We start from the raw sequence: 19,677 nt of genomic DNA, 5'->3' as shown, positions 1-19,677 counted from the left end.
TAGCTTCCTGTTAGCTCAGTGTTAGCTCCCTGTTAGCTCAATGTTAACTCCCTGTTAGCTCAATGTTAGCTTCCTGTTAGCTCAGTGTTAGCTCCCTGTTAGCTCAATGTTAACTCCCTGTTAGCTCAATGTTAGCTTCCTGTTAGCTCAGTGTTAGCTCCCTGTTAGCTCAATGTTAACTCCCTGTTAGCTCAATGTTAGCTTCCTGTTAGCTCAGTGTTAGCTCCCTGTTAGCTCAATGTTAGCTTCCTGTTAGCTCAGTGTTAACTCCCTGTTAGCTCAATGTTAGCTTCCTGTTAGCTCAGTGTTAGCTCCCTGTTAGCTCAATGTTAACTCCCTGTTAGCTCAGTGTTAGCTCCCTGTTAGTTCAATGTTAGCTCAATGTTAGCTTCGTTAGTTCAATGTTAACTCCCTGTTAGGTCAGTGTTAGCTTCCTGTTAGCTCAGTGTTAGCTCGATGTTAACTCCCTGTTAGGTCAGTGTTAGCTTCCTGTTAGCTCAGTGTTAGCATTATGATAGCTCAATGTTAACTGTGTCTCTGTTACACTGAGGAGGACCTCAGCTGGACCTGAAACTGGTTCCTGTCAGACTTCTATCTCCACTCCATCCAGAACAAACACTGTTCCTGGAGCTTGGTGTGTGTGTGTGTGTGTCATTCATCAGTGACATGGCAGAAATAAAACAGAGCACTGCAGCACAACACGGCGTGCTCAGAACCAGCAAAAAACGAGGTCTCACTCAGCAACCAGAACTAAATCTGTTTTATCAGCTGCCATCAAAGGAGACTCGGACGCCACACCCCCCTGCAAGTCCACCAACCAACCAGGAACAAGATGAGAAACAGGAACCAGATAAAACCAGGAACCATTGATCAACCAAGAACTGGGCCAAAAATATCAATTCAGCTCAAGATTTTTATTGTCATTATGGCCGGTGTAGATGGAGTCCAGACCTGGTAGACGGCGGCCCACAATCGCCTGAGCTGTCGTTGGAAAGTTGATGAATCTGTGGAATGTGGGGAGGACAGATTTTAATTCCACGTGGTTAAAGTCTGCATCCACGATCCCAGCCGCCTCTGGATCACGATCATCTGCCCGGTGATCAGGCAGAACCGCTCCTCCAGCGCTAGCTTAGCATTAGCTGGTGAGGTATGCAGACCGCTATGATCAGGACCAGCTGAGTCCTCTAACCAACTGGTCTTCACTTCACTGCCAGATGTTCCAAGACGGGGAGCAGAAGGTTCCAGTAATGTTCGTAGCTGTACACCACCAGTTGTAGACGTACAGCTCCAAACCTGAAGCTGCAGTCCAATCGGCACGGAGCAGAGAGAGTCCTGCTAGCTCCACTGCTACGTCGGGGATGTTGTTGTCCAACCAGGTCTCGGTGAAGGTTGCCACACAGCTGTCCGTCCTACGCGAGACGATCCTCAGACAAATTTTCACCAGTGTGTTGGTGACAGACGTGGCGATGGCGAGGAAACTGGGAAGAGGCGGTCTATGTGGGTTAGCTTATAGCCTAGCACGCGGCCCGCTCCGCTTCCCTGCTTTATTTTATGTTGTCTCCTCCGTCTCCTGGGCCTCAGAGGGAAGATGGCGAGGGCCTCTGTGGTCCGCTGCAGCTCAGGTGGAATTAAATCTGGCTTTGGTGATGCAGGAAAACTCTGGTTTTCCCCAGTTCCAGCAGGTCCGCCTTTCCGTACTGGATTCAGGTTTCCAGTCTTAAAGTTGCAGGAAACACAAACACCAAAACAGACGCAGAGAGCTGCAGCGTGCCCACGCCACCATCTTCCTTCCAAAGAGGAGACATAACCAGACATAAACCAAGAACTAGTCAGAAAACCAACCAGGAACGAGTCAAGAACCAGCCCTGAACCTGTGTGTATACCTGAGGCCTTCAGGTGACCTCCATGTGATGTCAGAAAAAATAAAAACTCTTTCTTCCACAAATGTTTAACTTTATTTAAAGTAAAAACATTAAAGATCAAACCTTTAATAAATTTGAATCAATAAGTCACTTCACATGAACTGGTTATTGACAGATGTGGGCGTGGCTCCGGTGTGGGCGTGGCTCAGGCACTCTGCTGGACCCCCAGCATTCCCTTCAGTGTACTAAACACGCTCAGTGCAGACTCCACGCATCCATCAAAGTTGGAGTGGCTGAAAGCGTCGCCGCCACAGATGAGGGGCGGTTGGTCAACGATGGTCATGTGACCTGGACAGTCAGGAACTGAGGTCAGCACCTGGAGGAGGGACAGGCTGGAAAGTCAATGCTCTTCACCAGGACAAGGTCAGGAGATCACCAGAAACAACTCACCTGAGAGTACCTCCACTTATGACACTTGATGCTGATTGGCTGAGGTAGATCAGGGAGGAGCCTACGGAGTTCCTCTAAGATGATTGGCTTGACGTCCTCTTTGTCCTGTTCCAGGTGCTCCAGGCCAAACAGGACACTGGTATGGATGACAAGGGACGGGCCAAGACCCGGAGTGTCTGAGTGGACAGATGGGACAGTCAATGGGACACAGGTGCAAGGACAGGTGAGTGGACAGCTGAGTGGACAGGTGCAAGGACAGGTGCAAGAACAAACCTGCGCTACGTTTCCTGTTGTCGGCGGCGATGTAACAGATGACGGAGCTGTCGCTGACATATTGGGCCCCCCAGCTAAAACTGAAGACCACATCTGGAGAGAAGAAGAGTGCGAGAGCGAAGCGGGACGAGTATCGGACCACGTCCAGCTGCTGCTTCTGTGGGACGGACAGCACTGAGACAGACAGGGAGACAGGGCGGTCTGAGACACTGGATCATGTGACCACAGCCTCGACTTCAGGGGTTCTGACTGGGTCAGGGTCCTCGGGTTCTGTTTGGGACTCAGGATGGTTGCCGGGTCTACATTCGGACAACCAGCCGTTCCTAGATCTGATGGAGCCGTTCCTGGTCTCTAGACCAGATCCACTCAGATCCTCCATCAAACTGGTTTCAGACCTAGTCCAGTAAAACTTTGTTTACATCTGACAAATCGATGCTCTTATTGATACTTGATCAGCTGCTGTTGTTCTGCAGGAAGAAACAAGAGGATGTGTAGCCGTCTCCATGGTAACTGATATTCTCAGCTCTGGACGACAGCTGGGTTATCTGGTAACTAGTTAGTTTAAACTCGGGACATTGGTGATTGTTTCAATAACAGTTTAACTGGAAACACGTCTCGTCTTCGCTCTGAAAACTCGCAGCAGCTATTTATAACCTGAGTGTGTCGGAGGAAATGGGTGCTGTCCTCCAGCAGCCAATCAGAGGAGCTGATGGTGACATCATCTACACACATACACACACTAATCTGTCCACACACACACACATGTAGTTCTACTTTAGTGTGATGTAAAAGTGGTTCTGACCCAAAACATGAAACCAAGTGTGGTCCTCACAGGGGCACAAATCTGCTTCACACACTGAATTTTTCAGCCAATAAGATTTAAGGAAAGTGACATAATGTGTGTGGGTGTGTGTGAGCTGCTGCTGCCCCCCTGTGGTGGTCCGGTGGTACTGATCCAAACTGCAGGCCTCGGATCAGAAACCAGAGCTTTCAGTCGTCATGGTGACGACGACTTCAGAGGTCACGTGACACACTGAGGACAGCTGTGTGAGTCTCGGTTTAAGCTGGATCTGGTTCTGTGTCTGAGTGTCTCACAGTTTCTCAGGTCTCCCTGCAGCTGCAGGATTTGAGGAACCGGCATTGTCAGGACGACAGCATCAAACGTCTCACTTCCTCCTGCTGTCCTCTCCACCTCCCATGATGCACCGCGGCGGTACAGAGCGGTCACATGACGCTCCAGGAACACGTCGGCTCCTGAAGGACAGAGAACGGAGACACAGTCAAATAGAATGTCCACAGACAGGTCGTCTGCTGCGGGACTGGGGACAGTGCAGGCATGGAACCTGGATCAGGTGTTTATCTGACTCGGACAGGAAGTTGTTTACCTGACTCGGACAGGAAGTTGTTTACCTGACTAGGACAGGAAGGTGTTTACCTGACTCGGACAGGAAGGTGTTTACCTGACTAGGACAGGAAGGTGTTTACCTGACTCGGACAGGAAGGTGTTTACCTGACTAGGACAGGAAGGTGTTTACCTGACTCGGACAGGAAGGTGTTTACCTGACTCGGACAGGAAGTTGTTTACCTGACTCGGACAGGAAGTGTTTGACCAGGCTGCCTGTGCCCAGCGGCGTCACGTAGTCCTGATCTCCATCTTTGTGCCGCAGACCTTGGATGAGACAGTGGATGGGCTGCAGGACTCCTGCAGACAGCAGCTCTGAGTAGAAACTGAACACAAGTCCAGATTTTAAACTGGAGGAAACCCAAACTGACCACATCTGCAGCAGCCAGGTGAGGCGTACCTGTGGTGGGACCGAGCGTAGGCAGGTGTGGCTGTGATGTACTGAGCTCCCAGATCAGCTGAATGAGATGAGGTATCAGGTGCTCGACTGGTGGACATCCGTCCCCCTGAGATGGACACAGATCAGATCCACACATCCTCCATTAGAAAACTGGCAGATATTTTATTTAATTTCTTTTCATCTTCGTCAGCAGCCATGACGGAAACCAAGATCTGGAGAGATGCAGCTGTCAGTTCAAACTGGAACCAGCCTGCTCCAGTGAGACCACTCCAAGCCGAACTCCTGAGGCATGTCTAAAGATGGTAACGATTAGTTTTCCGGCTATCATCTGTTTCACTGGGAGCTAACAAGATTTTTAATGGTTTCTACGTCTCTTTCTGCAGCAGATATAAAATTATGTTGGAGTTCACTGAGCCGAATTTAAGAAAAATCTTCTGACGAGAAATTCAATCCGCTCTGCTTCTAAATATGTGACCCAGTTCGGCTGTGAGCTCGGAAACGTTAAATTACCAGAAAAACTGAATGAAAGTCTGACTGTGACTCACCCGTTCCCCTCGCTTTGTCCCACACCACAATCTGAACTTTACTCTGCAGCTCTCTCCTCAGCAGACATGCGCAGAGGCTGCCTGTCAGGCCCGCTCCGACTATCAGCACGCGAGACATTTTCCGAACCGAGCACGGACCGGCTCCGGTTCCGGTCCGGTTATGGGACAGAAGTCAAACAAGCCTCGTTACAAAACGGGAAAATACCGAGGGACGCCCCAAAACTATTCCTGCGATAAAAACAATCGGAAGTCGTTTTATCGTCGCATCCTCTATTTCAAAATAAAAAGCAGACCGTTTAGCATTAAGGAAAAGGAAAATTTAAATTAAAGATCCGGAACTAATTGAAATAAAAATCAAAAATTTTTGTTTATGTTAAAATGAAACTATCTTTAATTAAAGTTTCAATCTCATAATCAACAGGAAAAACATCCCAGAGTTACATTTTGTCACATTAAAACGTTTCTGTGTGAACATGAAACGGTAAAATGTCTAAAATGTTTATCTTTTACGGCGAATAAAACATGACCTGATCATTGATGTTTTAACTGATATTGGTCAAAGAAGAAGCTTAAAATCTTGTCTGTTAAATAAAGGTTCAAAATAACAAATTATAGTTTTTCTTACATTTAAGAAAATCCTCTAACTTTTTCTTTCTATCATCTATCTATCTATCGTACTCTTTTTTATTATATATATCCATCTCCATCCATCCATTATCTTGACCGCTTATTCCATTTCGGGTCGCGGGTGAGCTGGAGCCTATCCCAGCATTTTAACAGGTGAGAGGCAGGGTACACCCTGGACAGGTCACCAGGGTGAGTGAGTTTAGAGTGTCCAATTAACCTATCATGCATGTCTTTGGACGGTGGGAGGAAGCTGGAGAACCCGGAGAGAACCCACGCATACACGGGGAGAACATGCAAACTCCACACAGAAAGGCCACCGCCCTCAAGGTTTGAACCTCCCCCCAGCCAAGATTCGAACCGGCGACCTGCTTGCTGTGAGGCTGCGGTGCTAACCACCACACCACCGTGCAGCCCTTATTATTATATATATATTTATATAAATAAATATGTCTATTACTTCTATCATTAAAATTAATGTAAATTGTCGTTGCAAAAACCCTTTAAAAGTTTTTTGTGCCGTTTCTTTGTTCTAATCTGTCAGAGTAAAAATTGTTGATCGTTGTTGTAAAACTGATGACCGTTTTCTGAAAGCTTTATAAAACTTTTTTTCTCTGAATTATGAGCGGTGTTTCCGGTTGAAAAAGGTTAACTTTCACAAACTTAACAGAAAAAAAAATCACTTTGTTGTTTTAGGATGAAAATCCTTTTTGTTTCCGGTTTTGATCAAAGAGGAACTTTGACCAGAAACGCGCGTGATCTAAAAGTAACGTCACTTCCTCCTCAGCTGCTGAGACGAAGCGGTCATGTGACCATCAGAAAGTCCAGTTGGACCTGCAGCAGCGCTGGTGAGTGTTTCCGGTTTCTTATCAACTTTCTGACTGTTTTTTTTTTTTTTTTTTACCGACTAATGAATATCGGAACCGCCGACACAGAACCGGAACCGGATCAGACGTGGTTAGAAACGTAGAGGACATGAGGCAGAAAACCAGGACTAGGTTCTGCAGAAGGTCTGAAGATACAGTCAGTAAACAGGCTGTAAACATGTTGAAAACTGATCAACAAGGCTGTAAACAGGAGTAACAAACAGCCAGTAAATAAAACTAAAGACAGGTGAAACACATCCAGGTGTTAAACGTGACGAAAAACAGCCTGAAACTGTGAAATGTCTGATTTTTCATGGTTCACTTGAATGCGTCATCATCAGCTGAGAGTCAGAGTTTTGTTACTCAACCAGAAAGGCAGCACTCTGACACTGTGTGTGTGTGTGTGTGTGTGTGTGTGTGTGTGTGTGTGTGTGTGTGTGTGTGCTGGATGATCAGATGATGTTGTGGTTGTCTGTGTGTGTGTTGCTCTTCTCTGCTCTCGTCCACAGTGGGCCAGCGGTTGGTGGTCAGCGGCGCTCAGATGAACGCGTTCAGAAGCTGGACCCTGAAGTGGACATGAACATTGTGGGTGAAAGCAGGTTCACGTTTTTCTGTTCACACGTGTCGGTTCTGTGGTGCAGCAATGAAAAAAAAAAACAAACAGCTGTTATTACGTCACTACTTTGTCTGGAATAATCAATAAATCTGTCAGCAGCAGTTTAACTAAAGAAACACGACTATACACGTACTGAACATGAAATAAAAAGAACATGGTTTTCATTAAAACTAATTAACACCTTATTAACCCTCCCCAGGTTCAGGAACCCGACCTCCACTGCCTCTGGTTGGCTAACAGTAAAACTGGGATCAGCTGAGCCCCGTCCATACAGGCCGAGGGTGTTTAAAGAGAGAGAGAGAGAAAGCTGGTCTAGAGAGATGGACGGAGAAAGATAGAGATAGATAGAGACAGGCTTCCTTTCTGGTTACCATGGCTTGGCCTTTTATTAATAACCCTGCAGAGGGCGCACGCTTCATTCAAAGCTCATTCAGACCACCAGACCCACGGTTTTCAGGGGGAGGACCACCAGTAGCAGTGGTCTCTGACGTTGTCTCGGTCTCTGACGTTGTCTCGGTCTCTGACGTTGTCTCTGACGTTGTCTCGGTCTCTGACGTTGTCTTGGTATCTGACGTTGTCTCTGACGTTGTCTCGGTCTCTGACGTTGTCTCGGTCTCTGACGTTGTCTCTGACGTTGTCTCTGACGTTGTCTCGGTCTCTGACGTTGTCTTGGTCTCTGACGTTGTCTCTGACGTTGTCTCGGTCTCTGACGTTGTCTCGGTCTCTGACGTTGTCTCGGTCTCTGACGTTGTCTTGGTATCTGACGTTGTCTCTGACGTTGTCTCGGTCTCTGACGTTGTCTCGGTCTCTGACGTTGTCTTGGTCTCTGACATTGTCTCTGACGTTGTCTCGGTCTTTAACGTTGTCTCGGTCTCTGACGTTGTCTTGGTCTCTGACGTTGTCTCGGTCTCTGACGTTGTCTCGGTCTCTGACGTTGTCTTGGTATCTGACGTTGTCTCTGACGTTGTCTCGGTCTCTGACGTTGTCTCGGTCTCTGACGTTGTCTCGGTCTCTGACGTTGTCTCTTACGTTGTCTCGGTCTCTGACGTTGTCTCGGTCTCTGACGTTGTCTTGGTATCTGACGTTGTCTCTGACGTTGTCTCGGTCTCTGACGTTGTCTCGGTCTCTGACGTGTTCTTGGTCTCTGACGTTGTCTCTGACGTTGTCTCGGTCTCTGACGTTGTCTCGGTCTCTGACGTTGTCTTGGTATCTGACGTTGTCTCTGACGTTGTCTCGGTCTCTGACGTTGTCTCGGTCTCTGACGTTGTCTTGGTATCTGACGTTGTCTCTGACGTTGTCTCGGTCTCTGACGTTGTCTCGGTCTCTGACGTTGTCTCTGACGTTGTCTCGGTCTCTGACGTTGTCTCGGTCTCTGACGTTGTCTTGGTATCTGACGTTGTCTCTGACGTTGTCTCGGTCTCTGACGTTGTCTCGGTCTCTGACGTTGTCTTGGTCTCTGACGTTGTCTCTGACGTTGTCTCGGTCTCTGACGTTGTCTCGGTCTCTGACGTTGTCTGGGTCTCTGACGTTGTCTCGGTATCTGACGTTGTCTCGGTCTCTGACGTTGTCTTGGTATCTGACGTTGTCTCTGACGTTGTCTCGGTCTCTGACGTTGTCTGGGTCTCTGACGTTGTCTCAGTATCTGACGTTGTCTCGGTCTCTGACGTTGTCTCGGTCTCTGACGTTGTCTCTGACTTTGTCTCGGTCTCTGACGTTGTCTCTGACGTTGTCTCGGTCTCTGACGTTGTCTCGGTCTCTGACGTTGTCTCGGTATCTGACGTTGTCTCTGACGTTGTCTCGGTCTCTGACGTTGTCTCGGTCTCTGACGTGTTCTTGGTCTCTGACGTTGTCTCTGACGTTGTCTCGGTCTCTGACGTTGTCTCGGTCTCTGACGTTGTCTCGGTCTCTGACGTTGTCTTGGTATCTGACGTTGTCTCTGACGTTGTCTCGGTCTCTGACGTTGTCTCGGTCTCTGACGTTGTCTTGGTCTCTGACGTTGTCTCTGACGTTGTCTCGGTCTCTGACGTTGTCTTGGTATCTGACGTTGTCTCGGTCTCTGACGTTGTCTCGGTCTCTGACGTTGTCTTGGTCTCTGACGTTGTCTCGGTCTCTGACGTTGTCTTGGTCTCTGACGTTGTCTCGGTATCTGACGTTGTCTCGGTCTCTGACGTTGTCTTGGTATCTGACGTTGTCTCTGACGTTGTCTCGGTCTCTGACGTTGTCTCGGTCTCTGACGTTGTCTCGGTCTCTGACGTTGTCTTGGTATCTACAGAGCAACATGTTTACAGCTCAACACGTTTAGAACAAACATCTCTTCAAAGATTCCTCCCACTCTGAGACATGTTCTGGTTCTTTATTTCCACCTGCTGCAGGTTCGCTTTGCTGGTAAGATGCTGCTGCTGGTGGAACAGAGTTAATGTAGATCACACACACACACACACACACACACGATGATATAGACACAAACTGCATATTGATTATTGTGTTATTAATAAACTGAGCAGGGCCAGTACATACAGAGACAATCAGCTGTTTTATGTAAACAGATTTATAACAAGAGGAACCAGAAATAAACCAGGACGGTGAATCAGCAGCTGACAGCAGACGTGCGTCAGGAGAGAAAAAAGTACATAAAATAAATATGAATATTTCCACTGATCTGTGTTAAAATGCATCTTCAGTATGAATCTACACAGAAATCTCTGAATGTGAGGATTTCTGGATCAGATCCAGGACAGAAATCCCGGGTGAGGCCGTGGTGAGCTGGACCTCCTCTGACTGGTGATCCAGTACAAACTGGGTTCATGACGCGTTTCTGGTCCTCAGCATGTCCAACATGAAGGTTACAGAAATGTGTGTTCTACACCATGACTCTCCACCGTGTGTGTAACGTCTTTAATGTGTGTGTGAGAGAATTATTCCTGCTGATCTACAATAAAGAGCAGAGAAAAGTCAGCAGGTGAGGCAGCTGTACTCTGTCTCACCTCCAGGGGGCGTAGTTTCATGCTGGTGGATGAATAGTGAAATAAGAAGCTCTTTTTGTTCTTACAATGTAAATGTGGCTCCAGAGGAGTCGGTGCTTCACCAGCCATGAACCCACCGCACGTCACTGATCTCCATCAGCTTTCTTTGAGAAAATGAAGCTCTCGGTTTGCTCTCTTTTCCTGCTGCTCCTCTTTTCCACCATCCACTCGTCAGGGCTTCCTACGTTCCTCAGGACCTCCACATAGCCAGGCTATGTAAGCCTCGCTTGGATTAGCTCAACTAGATGCAGCTGGAATGTGTTAGTGGAACGAATGAGCCTTAATTCAGAGCTGGTGTTAGTTCAAGCGAAGCTTTCCTCATACAGCCTGGCTTCCTGTAGCTACGCTGGTGGAGCTCCTCCTGGTTTGTTGCTTATCTAACTGATTCGTGTGTTTATGGTTTCAGACAGAGATCATTCGGAGGTGGGGTTACCCTGCAGAGGAGCACGAGGTTGTGACGGAGGACGGGTACATCCTGAACATTAACAGGATCCCACGGGGACTCAAACAGACTCCAGGTCCGACCGTCTTTGTCAGAACCAGATCAGAACTCTGTCTCTGGGTCAGGTTTTAGCTGTAGACTTCTGCAGGGTCAGACCTGTGGTACTAGTCCAGCAGATTCTGGTCCAGCAGGCTGTAACAGGGTCTGGTGTCCTGCAGGTCCGAGGCCGGCGGTCTTCCTGCAGCACGGCCTGCTGGCTGCAGGCAGTAACTGGATCACCAACCCACCGAGGTCCAGTCTGGCCTACGTGCTGGCGGACGCTGGCTACGACGTGTGGATCGGAAACAGTCGAGGAAACACCTGGTCCAGGAGGCACCAGACACTTAGACCAGACCAGGAGGACTTCTGGAAGTTCAGGTAGGAACATACACACCAGAATGAGGACTATCAGGAAAACCAGACGAGGGACTGTTTGTGTGCAGCCATGATGAGATGGCTCTGAAGGATCTTCCAGCCGTCGTAGACCACATCCTGAAGGTGACGGACCAGGACCAGATCTTCTACATTGGACATTCTCAGGGAACCACCATCGGTAAGTCTGCGCCCCGTCGCTGGTATGGACGGTTACTGTCCCGTCCTCGCTGACGTCCCCGTGTTTCTGTCTTCTTTCCCAGCTTTCATGGCGTTCTCCACGCTGCCGGAACTGGCCGGAAAGATCCGGCTCTTCTTCGGTTTGGCTCCCGTAGCAACCGTGGCGTTCACCAGCAGCCCCATGACCAAACTGTCCACCATGCCAGAATTCCTCATCTGGGTAAAAAGCAGTCACATGGCTAGCAGCTGGGTTGCCATGGAAACTGTCAGTTTTACATCACCTGCTCTCAGAGGGGGTGGAGTCATGTTGCTAACTGACTGCTGATTGGTTGCTTTCTGCAGGACGTGTTTGGGAGGCGGGACTTCCTGCCTCAGAGCAAGTACATCAAGTGGATGGCTGAACATGTGTGTGCGAAGAAGCTGCTCAGCGAGCTGTGTGGAAACCTTTTCTTCGTCCTCTGTGGCTTCGACGAGAAAAACCTCAACATGGTTCGTCTGAGTCTGGAAGGCAGACCGCCGCAGTCTTTACCCAAGCAGGTTTTACCCAAACGGGTCCGGTTTTAGCAAAACCGATCCGTCCAGTCACACCATTAAAAAATTTACCCTTAAACCTCTTCTCTCACCACCAGCATCTCAGCAGCGGTGGTGTGTATCTCTGTGGGGTAAATGTGATGGATATTTTACCCTTTAGCTGATCTACAGAAGTTTTCCAGGTTTCTATCCCGTCCAGGAGGTTTACAATCCAGCCACTAAATGTAGTTTTATTCAGAGACTCTATCTGGTAAATCCACAATGATCCATGATAACAGCATTATTTATCACATTTCACCATAAAAACATCACCATCACTACTATGTTGTTAAGAGACCTCTATTTAGACCTGGACATGATGATGAAGCCACTTCCTGTCAGACTTTCCACCAATCAGAGAGCTTAGATTGACGGTAACGTCCAATCAGGAGCAGCCAAAGATCAACCAGTGAGCAGAAAGTTCTATGTGTGTGTGAAAAGAAGAAAAATAATGCTCCTCTATGGCTGGAATAAAGCCAAGAAGACGTTTCTGATGCACGGTGGCGCCACAAAGCAGCTGAGCTGGAGTTGGTTTAGTGAGGATAGCAGGTAAATTAGATTAGATTAGATTAGATTAGACTTTATTATCTCACAGTGGAGAAATTCACTTGTTACAGCAGCTCTTGTTATAGAATAAAGTGCAGAAAGACAGAATAAGGTGAACATGCATCACAGCAAGAAGGTGCAATATAAATTATTTACAAGAAAAAGTCTAAGAAAAGCAAAAATATGTACCATTATAAATATAAAAGATATATATATATATATATATATATATATATACTATATATATATATATATATAAAATATAACAACTTCACAGACTATATACATATTTACATGGTGATGGTGGGATATGAAGAATATGATGATATTGATAAGGGGGGGTATTGCACAGTAAAATATAAAAAAATACTACACAGTATTCTGACTATACAGATAAGCTGTACAGTCTGACAGCAGTGGGAATGAAGGACCTGCGGTAGCTCCTTCCTACACTGAGGGTGTCTCAGTCTGCTGCTGAAGGAGCTGCTCAGCCCCTCCACAGTCTGGTGCAGCGGGTGAGAGGTGTTGTCCATGATGGATGTGAGCTTGGCCCTTCTTGTACAGGGCGTCTGTGTGGTGTGACCAGTCCAGTTTATTGTTGAGGTGAACACCCAGGTACTTGAAACTGTCCACCCGGTCAATGTCCTTCCCCTGGATGTTCACCGGTGTGTGGGGTAGTGTCCTTCTCCGGAAGTCAGTCACCATCTCCTTGGTCTTACTGGTGTTTAACACAGGTGGTTGCGCTCACACCAGTCCACAAAGTCCATGATGACTGACCGGTACTCCAGCTCGTTCCCCTCAGACACACAGCCCACAATGGCTGAGTCGTCAGAGAACTTCTGGAGATGACAGCTGCTGGTGTTGTAGGTGAAGTCTGAGGTGTAGAGGGTGAAGAGGAACGGTGAGAGCACTGTTCCCTGAGGGGCCCCCGTGCTGTAGACTACCACCTCAGACACACAGTTCTGCAGACGCACGTACTGTGGCCGGTTGGTGAGGTAGTCGATGGTCCACGCAGCTAACTTTCCATCCACTCCAGCTCCTTCCAGCTTCCCCCGCAGCAGCGCCGGCTGGATGGTGTTGAACGCACTGGAGAAGTCAAAAAACATGACTCTCACGACGCTCCCAGCGTCTCCAGGTGAGCCAGCGCCCTGTGCAGTAGGTAGATGACAGCATCATCCACCCCGATGTTTGGCCTGTAGGCAAACTGCAGCGGGTCCATCGCGGTGCACACCACGGAGCGGAGGTGGCCGAGGATGAGCCTCTCCATGGTCTTCATCAGGTGGGAGGTCAAGGCGACGGGTCTGTAATGGTTCGGTTCCTTCGCGTGTGATATCTTAGGAACCGGAACCACACAGGAGGTCTTCCACAGGACAGGGACCTTCTCCAGGCTGAGGCTCAGGTTAAAGATGTACCTGAGCACCTCACAGAGCTGGTCTGCACAGGTCCTGAGCAGCCTGGGGCTGATGCCGTCTGGTCCTGCAGCTTTCCTGTTCTTCAGCCACCTCAGTTCTCTCCTCACCTGGGCCGATGTAAGGGAGAGGGGGGAGGTGGAGGGCAGTGGGGGGCTGGTGGTGGAGTCCATTGGTGTGGAGTGGAGATGGGGGGTAGGTGAAAGTGGAGGTGAGGATGAAGGTGGTCGGGGGAAGGGGATGGTAGACGCTGGACTGGGGATGTGTGAAGAGGAGGGAGGGGGGGCAGAGAGAGTGGGGTTAGAATCAAATCTGTTAAAAAACAGATTTAAATCATTGGCCCAGCGCTGGTCTCCATCAGCTGTCCCTCTGGCACCACTCTGTCCAAATCCAGAGATCTCCTTCAGCCCTCTCCACACGTCCCGTGTGTTCTTCTGCTCCAGCCGTTCCTCCAGCTTCTTCCTGTAGCTAAATAGTAGCAGGAATAATTGGAAATCAGGAAAAAGTGGAAACTGAGCATGCAGGCAGGCCAGCCAGTAAGGAGTGGCAGTAGTCAATGCTTGAAATGACCAGAGCCTGGACCAGGAGCTGCGCCGTGTGTTCAGTCAGGTAGGGTCTGATCCTCCTGATGTTGTAGAGAGCAAATCGGCAAGATCGAGTAACCGAGGCAACATGGTCCTTAAAGGTCAGCTGGTTGTCTACCATGACACCAAGATTCCTGGTAGAAGACGTAGGCACAAGCGTGATGGAGTCAAGCTGCACACTTATCTGTGATGGTAAGGAAGGATTGGCTGGAAAGACAATAAGCTCGGTCTTGGACAGATTTAGCTGAAGGTGGCGATCCTTCATCCATGCGGAGATATCAGCAACATGCTGATATTCACATTGAGATGGTTGTGTCGTCAGGTGGGAAAGAAAGGAAAAGCTGAGTGTCATCTGCATAGCAGTGGTAGGAGAAACCATGAGAGCTAATGATGCACCGAGTGAGGAGGTGTATAGTGAAAAGAGAAGAGGGCCGAGCACCGAGCCCTGAGGCACCCCTGTTGTCAGCCCATGTGATCTGGACACGCCCCCTCACCAAGATACTTTGAAGGATCTTCCTGTGAGGTAGGACATAAACCACGAGAGGACAGATCCTGAGATACCAAGCTCCGAGAGTGTGGAGAACAGTATATGATGGTTGACCGTGTCAAAGGCAGCAGACAGGTCCAGCAGTATAAGGACTGAGGATTGACCAGTGGATCTGGCAACCCGTAGGGAATCAGTAACTGACAGGAGAGCAGTTTCAGTAGAGCGGCCTTGCCTATAGCCAGACTGATATGGATCTAACAGGTTGTTGTCTTGGAGGAACTGTGAGACCTGACTGAAGACGGCACGCTCTAGTAGTTTAGACATGAATGGAAGCAGTGAGACCGGCTGGTAGTTTTCAACCTGGGCTGGGTTGAGTGTGGGTTTCTTCAGCAGCGGGGGAACCCGAGCTTGCTTGAAGGCAGAGGGAAAGACCGGATTTAAGAGAGGAGGTGATAATATGGGTTACTGCAGGTTTGATTGGAGGTAAAATGCTCTGCAGGATGTCAGAGGGAACAGGATCAAGAGGACAGGTCGTGGGTTTTGAGTTGACTAGAAGTTTAGAGACTTGGTCCTCATTTAGAGAGCTGAAGGAGCAGAGTGAGGCACCAGTAGCTGGTTTGGTAAGGCTGAGTTGGTCAGGCTCAGTGAATTGGTTACTGATGGTAGCAACCTTTTCAGTGAAGTAGGAAGCAAACATTTCTGCAGTCAGCACAGTGGGAGGCTGAGCAGGTGGTGGAGATAGAAGAGAGTTAAACACTATGAACATGTCGTGTGTTGGGAGCATTGCGGATCTTGTTCTGATAAAAGGTTTTCTTGGCCGCCTTTAGGCTGTTATATCTATTGATACATTCATTTTACATCCTTTTAGCCTCAGAATTTGACAGCTGAGGCTGGACACATGTCTGATGCTGACTGGTTTAGGTTAAAGTAAAACCAGACGGAGCAAATATACCAGGAGTTGCTTTTTAAGTGAGTTGAAGCTTTGCTGTGTTTATTGATGTGATGTCGACCTTTGACCCTGACTCCTCGCGTTCCAGACCCGAACTCCGGTCTACACCACCCACTGTCCAGCAGGGACGTCTGTCCAGAACATGATCCACTGGTCCCAGGTATCTCACAGAAGCTAAGCCGCCCCCCAACCTTATTGTTTTATGACTCAGCAAACATGGCTGACAGCTGATTCATCGTTGTTGTTGTTTACAGGCAGTTCATGGAGGGAAACTGATGGCGTATGACTTTGGAACTGCAGGAAACATGAAGCACTACAACCAGGTGAGTCTGTTACCACGTCACATCCCGGTCTAACGGAGTCCAGGTCACATCCCGGTCTAACGGAGTCCAGGTCACATCCCGGTGTAACAGAGTCCAGGTAATGTGATGGTCTTACAGAGTCCTCTGTGTTTCTGTGTCCCCTCTTTAGTCCACCCCACCTGAGTACCGTATCCAGGACATGAAGGTTCCCACCGCTCTGTTTTCAGGGGGTCATGATACTCTGGCGGACCCCAAAGACATGGCGGTCCTCCTGACTCAGGTTAGCCAGAGGAGCTTCTTCTTCTTCTTCGACATAATTCCAGACTGACTGCAGGTTTCTTCATTGTCTATGTTGTCTCATCTTCTGTGACATGATTGGACGTCCTGTTTCCTCGGATGTCTTGTGTCCCTCTGCAGGTGTCCAACCTGGTCTACCACCAGCACATTGAGCACTGGGAACACCTGGACTTTATCTGGGGTCTGGATGCTCCGGAGCTGATGTTTCCCTCCATCCTGAAGCTGCTGCAGCAGAATCGTTAGACCTCCTCAGCAGGACCAGCAGAGTCCAGGACCCGGGACCGGTCCCACCTGGATGGTTAAATAATGCATCTTCATGTTTTCTCAGCAAACACCAGCCATCTGTGTGTGTGTGTGTGTGTGTGTGTGTGTGTGTGTGAACATAGACCCTCTGTGCGCGCCGGCGTCCACTGGAAGGCTCCGCCCCCGGATGAATGCCACAGCTCGTTTCGTGTTGGGTTCTGATGAACCTCCTGACAATCTGATTTCCCTTCAGAGAGGAAGGTGGAGCTATTGCCATGGAAACTGCACACCTGAGCAAGAAGCCGCTCTGTAGATTTAACTCTTGAGCTGAGACTGGTCCATCACCTGGTTTAGATTTACCTGTCCACCCCACCGACCACTGCTGTATTTCAGATGTTCTGTGGAGGACCACCGTAAGACTGATTCTGTCTTTAGTAACTAATTCTTAAACTATAACGTTCGCTCGGGTCTAAAGGCTCATTTATGCTCCGTTTTTGTATGAAAACCAGTAGGTTGGCCACACATGCTTCCTCCCGTCCTCACGTTAGATGGTTGTTAGCCCGAACATCCAGCAGAGGGCAGAGTTCCCACCATAACGTGGAGACGTGGGTCCTTCTCAGACAGACAAGGGTCTGAACGGACCTGCAGGCCGTCGGGTTGTTTGTCCTTTCAGGCCATTTTTACATCAGGTTTTGACACCATTTGTTTGTTTTTTATAAGAAAACGTTTCTCTCGAAGGATTTTTTCCAATACTTCTTTAAGTCCAGCAGGACCTGAGGACACATTCACCACCTTTCAGCCCACTAGTGGACAAAAACCCTCCTAAACTTGCTAGAAAACATCCCAGATTTACCATTTATTTGCTCAGATCTTGCCGTCAGCTTTACTCCAGATCAAAACTACCAAATATGAAATTATTTAAACAATTTTAATCCTTCGATGCCGGTTGGATCACATGTCACCGTTGTGATGAGATAAGACTAAACGAGTTTCATACGCTAGGGCGACTAGGATTTTATTTAAATAGAAAAATCTAAATAATTTACATTTTAACTCATTTTTAGTACATTTAAGATTGGTATGAAAAAATCCCCAAAATGCTAAACTTTCTATTTTCTTTTTTATTAATAGTAGAAAACAATGACATGACGTTAGATTTAAAAATAATCAGAACAATTACATATTCGGTAGTTTTGATTAGGTTTTGGAGTGGCATGAAGCGACCTTCATGGGTTAACGTCACGACTTCTTCTGTGTTCCTTTCACTGGTTGCACATCAGCTGTGCTGCGCTACACCCCCCGGTGGTCATTGGTGGTACTGCTCCATCTGCTACGTCAGGGCACACGTCCCCCAGAAAACGCACCAAATTATGGACTTAAAGGACGGAGAAGACATACAGAAGTCTGTATTCTAGAGCATAAATGGGCTATAATTTGGCTTTGGAACTAAGCCTTCTTCAGTCTGTTCATCTTCTAGCTGAAGAACCCAGACAGAACCCACCCTTGCAGAACAAACCAGGAGAACCTCAGCTGAAGAGTTAAAATCCACCACGTCAAATACATGAAACCCAGGCAAACCTTCACCTCTCCACCTACAACCTTCACGCCGTCGGGACAGCTGCTCGTTTCCTGGTTCTGGTCCTGAATTTTCTGGTTCTAAACAAATAAACTGTATGAAAACTGGATCTTGTGTATTTGTTAACTTCCAGTGTTTCTGCATGAGAATGCGTCAGATTTCCTCTCGGTTCCGTTCAGTCTGGTGCTAAATCACAGAGTGGTGGCCAGAGTCCTGCACAGGTAAAATAAAACCAACATCAAATACCATGAAGAGCAAAAGAAAAAAGATGTAAAGCCTGGCCTGATGGTGGCGCTCTGCAGTTAAAAGTCTGGCCTGATGGTGGCGTTCTGCAGTTAAAAGTCTGGCCTGATGGTGGCGTTCTGCAGTTAAAAGTTTGGCCTGATGGTGGCGCTCTGCAGTTAAAAGTCTGGCCTGATGGTGGCGCTCTGCAGTTAAAAGTTTGGCCTGATGGTGGCGCTCTGCAGTTAAAAGTCTGGCCTGATGGTGGCGTTCTGCAGTTAAAAGTCTGGCCTGATGGTGGCGTTCTGCAGTTAAAAGTTTGGCCTGATGGTGGCGTTCTGCAGTTAAAAGTCTGGCCTGATGGTGGCGCTCTGCAGTTAAAAGTCTGGCCTGATGGTGGCGTTCTGCAGTTAAAAGTCTGGCCTGATGGTGGCGTTCTGCAGTTAAAAGTCTGGCCTGATGGTGGCGTTCTGCAGTTAAAAGTTTGGCCTGATGGTGGCGTTCTGCAGTTAAAAGTTTGGCCTGATGGTGGCGTTCTGCAGTTAAAAGTCTGGCCTGATGGTGGCGTTCTGCAGTTAAAAGTTTGGCCTGATGGTGGCGCTCTGCAGTTAAAAGTCTGGCCTGATGGTGGCGTTCTGCAGTTAAAAGTCTGGCCTGATGGTGGCGCTCTGCAGTTAAAAGTCTGGCCTGATGGTGGCGTTCTGCAGTTAAAAGTCTGGCCTGATGGTGGCGTTCTGCAGTTAAAAGTCTGGCCTGATGGTGGCGCTCTGCAGTTAAAAGTCTGGCCTGATGGTGGCGCTCTGCAGTTAAAAGCCTGGCCTGATGGTGGCGCTCTGCAGTTAAAAGTCTGGCCTGATGGTGGCGTTCTGCAGTTAAAAGTCTGGCCTGATGGTGGCGCTCTGCAGTTAAAAGTCTGGCCTGATGGTGGCGTTCTGCAGTTAAAAGTCTGGCCTGATGGTGGCGTTCTGCAGTTAAAAGTCTGGCCTGATGGTGGCGCTCTGCAGTTAAAAGTCTGGCCTGATGGTGGCGCTCTGCAGTTAAAAGTCTGGCCTGATGGTGGCGCTCTGCAGTTAAAAGTCTGGCCTGATGGTGGCGTTCTGCAGTTAAAAGTCTGGCCTGATGGTGGCGCTCCGCAGTTAAAAGTCTGGCCTGATGGTGGCGTTCTGCAGTTAAAAGTCTGGCCTGATGGTGGCGTTCTGCAGTTAAAAGTCTGGCCTGATGGTGGCGTTCTGCAGTTAAAAGTCTGAATTTACATTTTTCAATTTTTTCAAATCATCTCAATTCACTTTTACAGACACACTCCAGTTCAATCCGATTGATTGTAGACATTTATAATCTAATTTTAACCTAGTTATAAACTAGTTATAGTCCAGTAATAATAATAAATTATAATCCAAT

General features: G+C 48.3%; 2 protein-coding genes across 2 annotated transcripts; one reads left to right on the top strand and one right to left on the bottom strand.

Moving 5' to 3' along the window:
• Positions 1-1,932: 1,932 nt before the first annotated feature.
• On the bottom strand, positions 1,933-5,175 carry rnls (renalase, FAD-dependent amine oxidase). The gene is made up of 7 exons (XM_041973570.1): positions 4,933-5,175; positions 4,388-4,493; positions 4,171-4,313; positions 3,681-3,839; positions 2,586-2,759; positions 2,313-2,488; positions 1,933-2,238 (listed from the first exon to the last, which is right to left on the bottom strand). The coding sequence occupies exons 1-7, from the start codon at positions 5,048-5,050 to the stop codon at positions 2,068-2,070; spliced, it is 1,047 nt and encodes a 348-aa protein (XP_041829504.1). The 5' UTR covers positions 5,051-5,175; the 3' UTR covers positions 1,933-2,067.
• Positions 5,176-6,328: 1,153 nt separating this feature from the next.
• lipf (lipase, gastric) lies at positions 6,329-18,163 on the top strand. Its single transcript, XM_041973569.1, has 11 exons — positions 6,329-6,404; positions 6,879-7,007; positions 10,468-10,579; positions 10,722-10,920; positions 10,986-11,095; positions 11,178-11,314; positions 11,437-11,583; positions 15,728-15,799; positions 15,894-15,962; positions 16,111-16,221; positions 16,359-18,163. The coding sequence occupies exons 2-11, from the start codon at positions 6,879-6,881 to the stop codon at positions 16,479-16,481; spliced, it is 1,209 nt and encodes a 402-aa protein (XP_041829503.1). The 5' UTR covers positions 6,329-6,404; the 3' UTR covers positions 16,482-18,163.
• Positions 18,164-19,677: the final 1,514 nt, after the last annotated feature.

This window comes from Melanotaenia boesemani, chromosome 21, assembly GCF_017639745.1.
Source record: "Melanotaenia boesemani isolate fMelBoe1 chromosome 21, fMelBoe1.pri, whole genome shotgun sequence".
Taxonomy (NCBI): domain Eukaryota; kingdom Metazoa; phylum Chordata; class Actinopteri; order Atheriniformes; family Melanotaeniidae; genus Melanotaenia; species Melanotaenia boesemani.
Note: the sequence above shows the minus strand (reverse complement) of the source record. Positions and strands in the feature narration are given on the sequence as shown.

Coding starts and splice junctions, on each gene's coding strand:
- rnls (XM_041973570.1), bottom strand. CDS start 5,050: ATGTCTCGCGTGCTGATAGTCGGAGCGGGCCTGACAGGCAGCCTCTGC. Junction 4,494..4,932: donor GGACAAAGCGAGGGGAACGG/GTGAGTCACAGT, acceptor TGTCCATCTCAG/GGGGACGGATGTCCACCAGT. Junction 3,840..4,170: donor ACACTTCCTGTCCGAGTCAG/GTAAACAACTTC, acceptor TCTGTCCTTCAG/GAGCCGACGTGTTCCTGGAG.
- lipf (XM_041973569.1), top strand. CDS start 6,879: ATGATGTTGTGGTTGTCTGTGTGTGTGTTGCTCTTCTCTGCTCTCGTC. Junction 15,800..15,893: donor ACATGATCCACTGGTCCCAG/GTATCTCACAGA, acceptor TGTTGTTTACAG/GCAGTTCATGGAGGGAAACT. Junction 15,963..16,110: donor ACATGAAGCACTACAACCAG/GTGAGTCTGTTA, acceptor TCCCCTCTTTAG/TCCACCCCACCTGAGTACCG.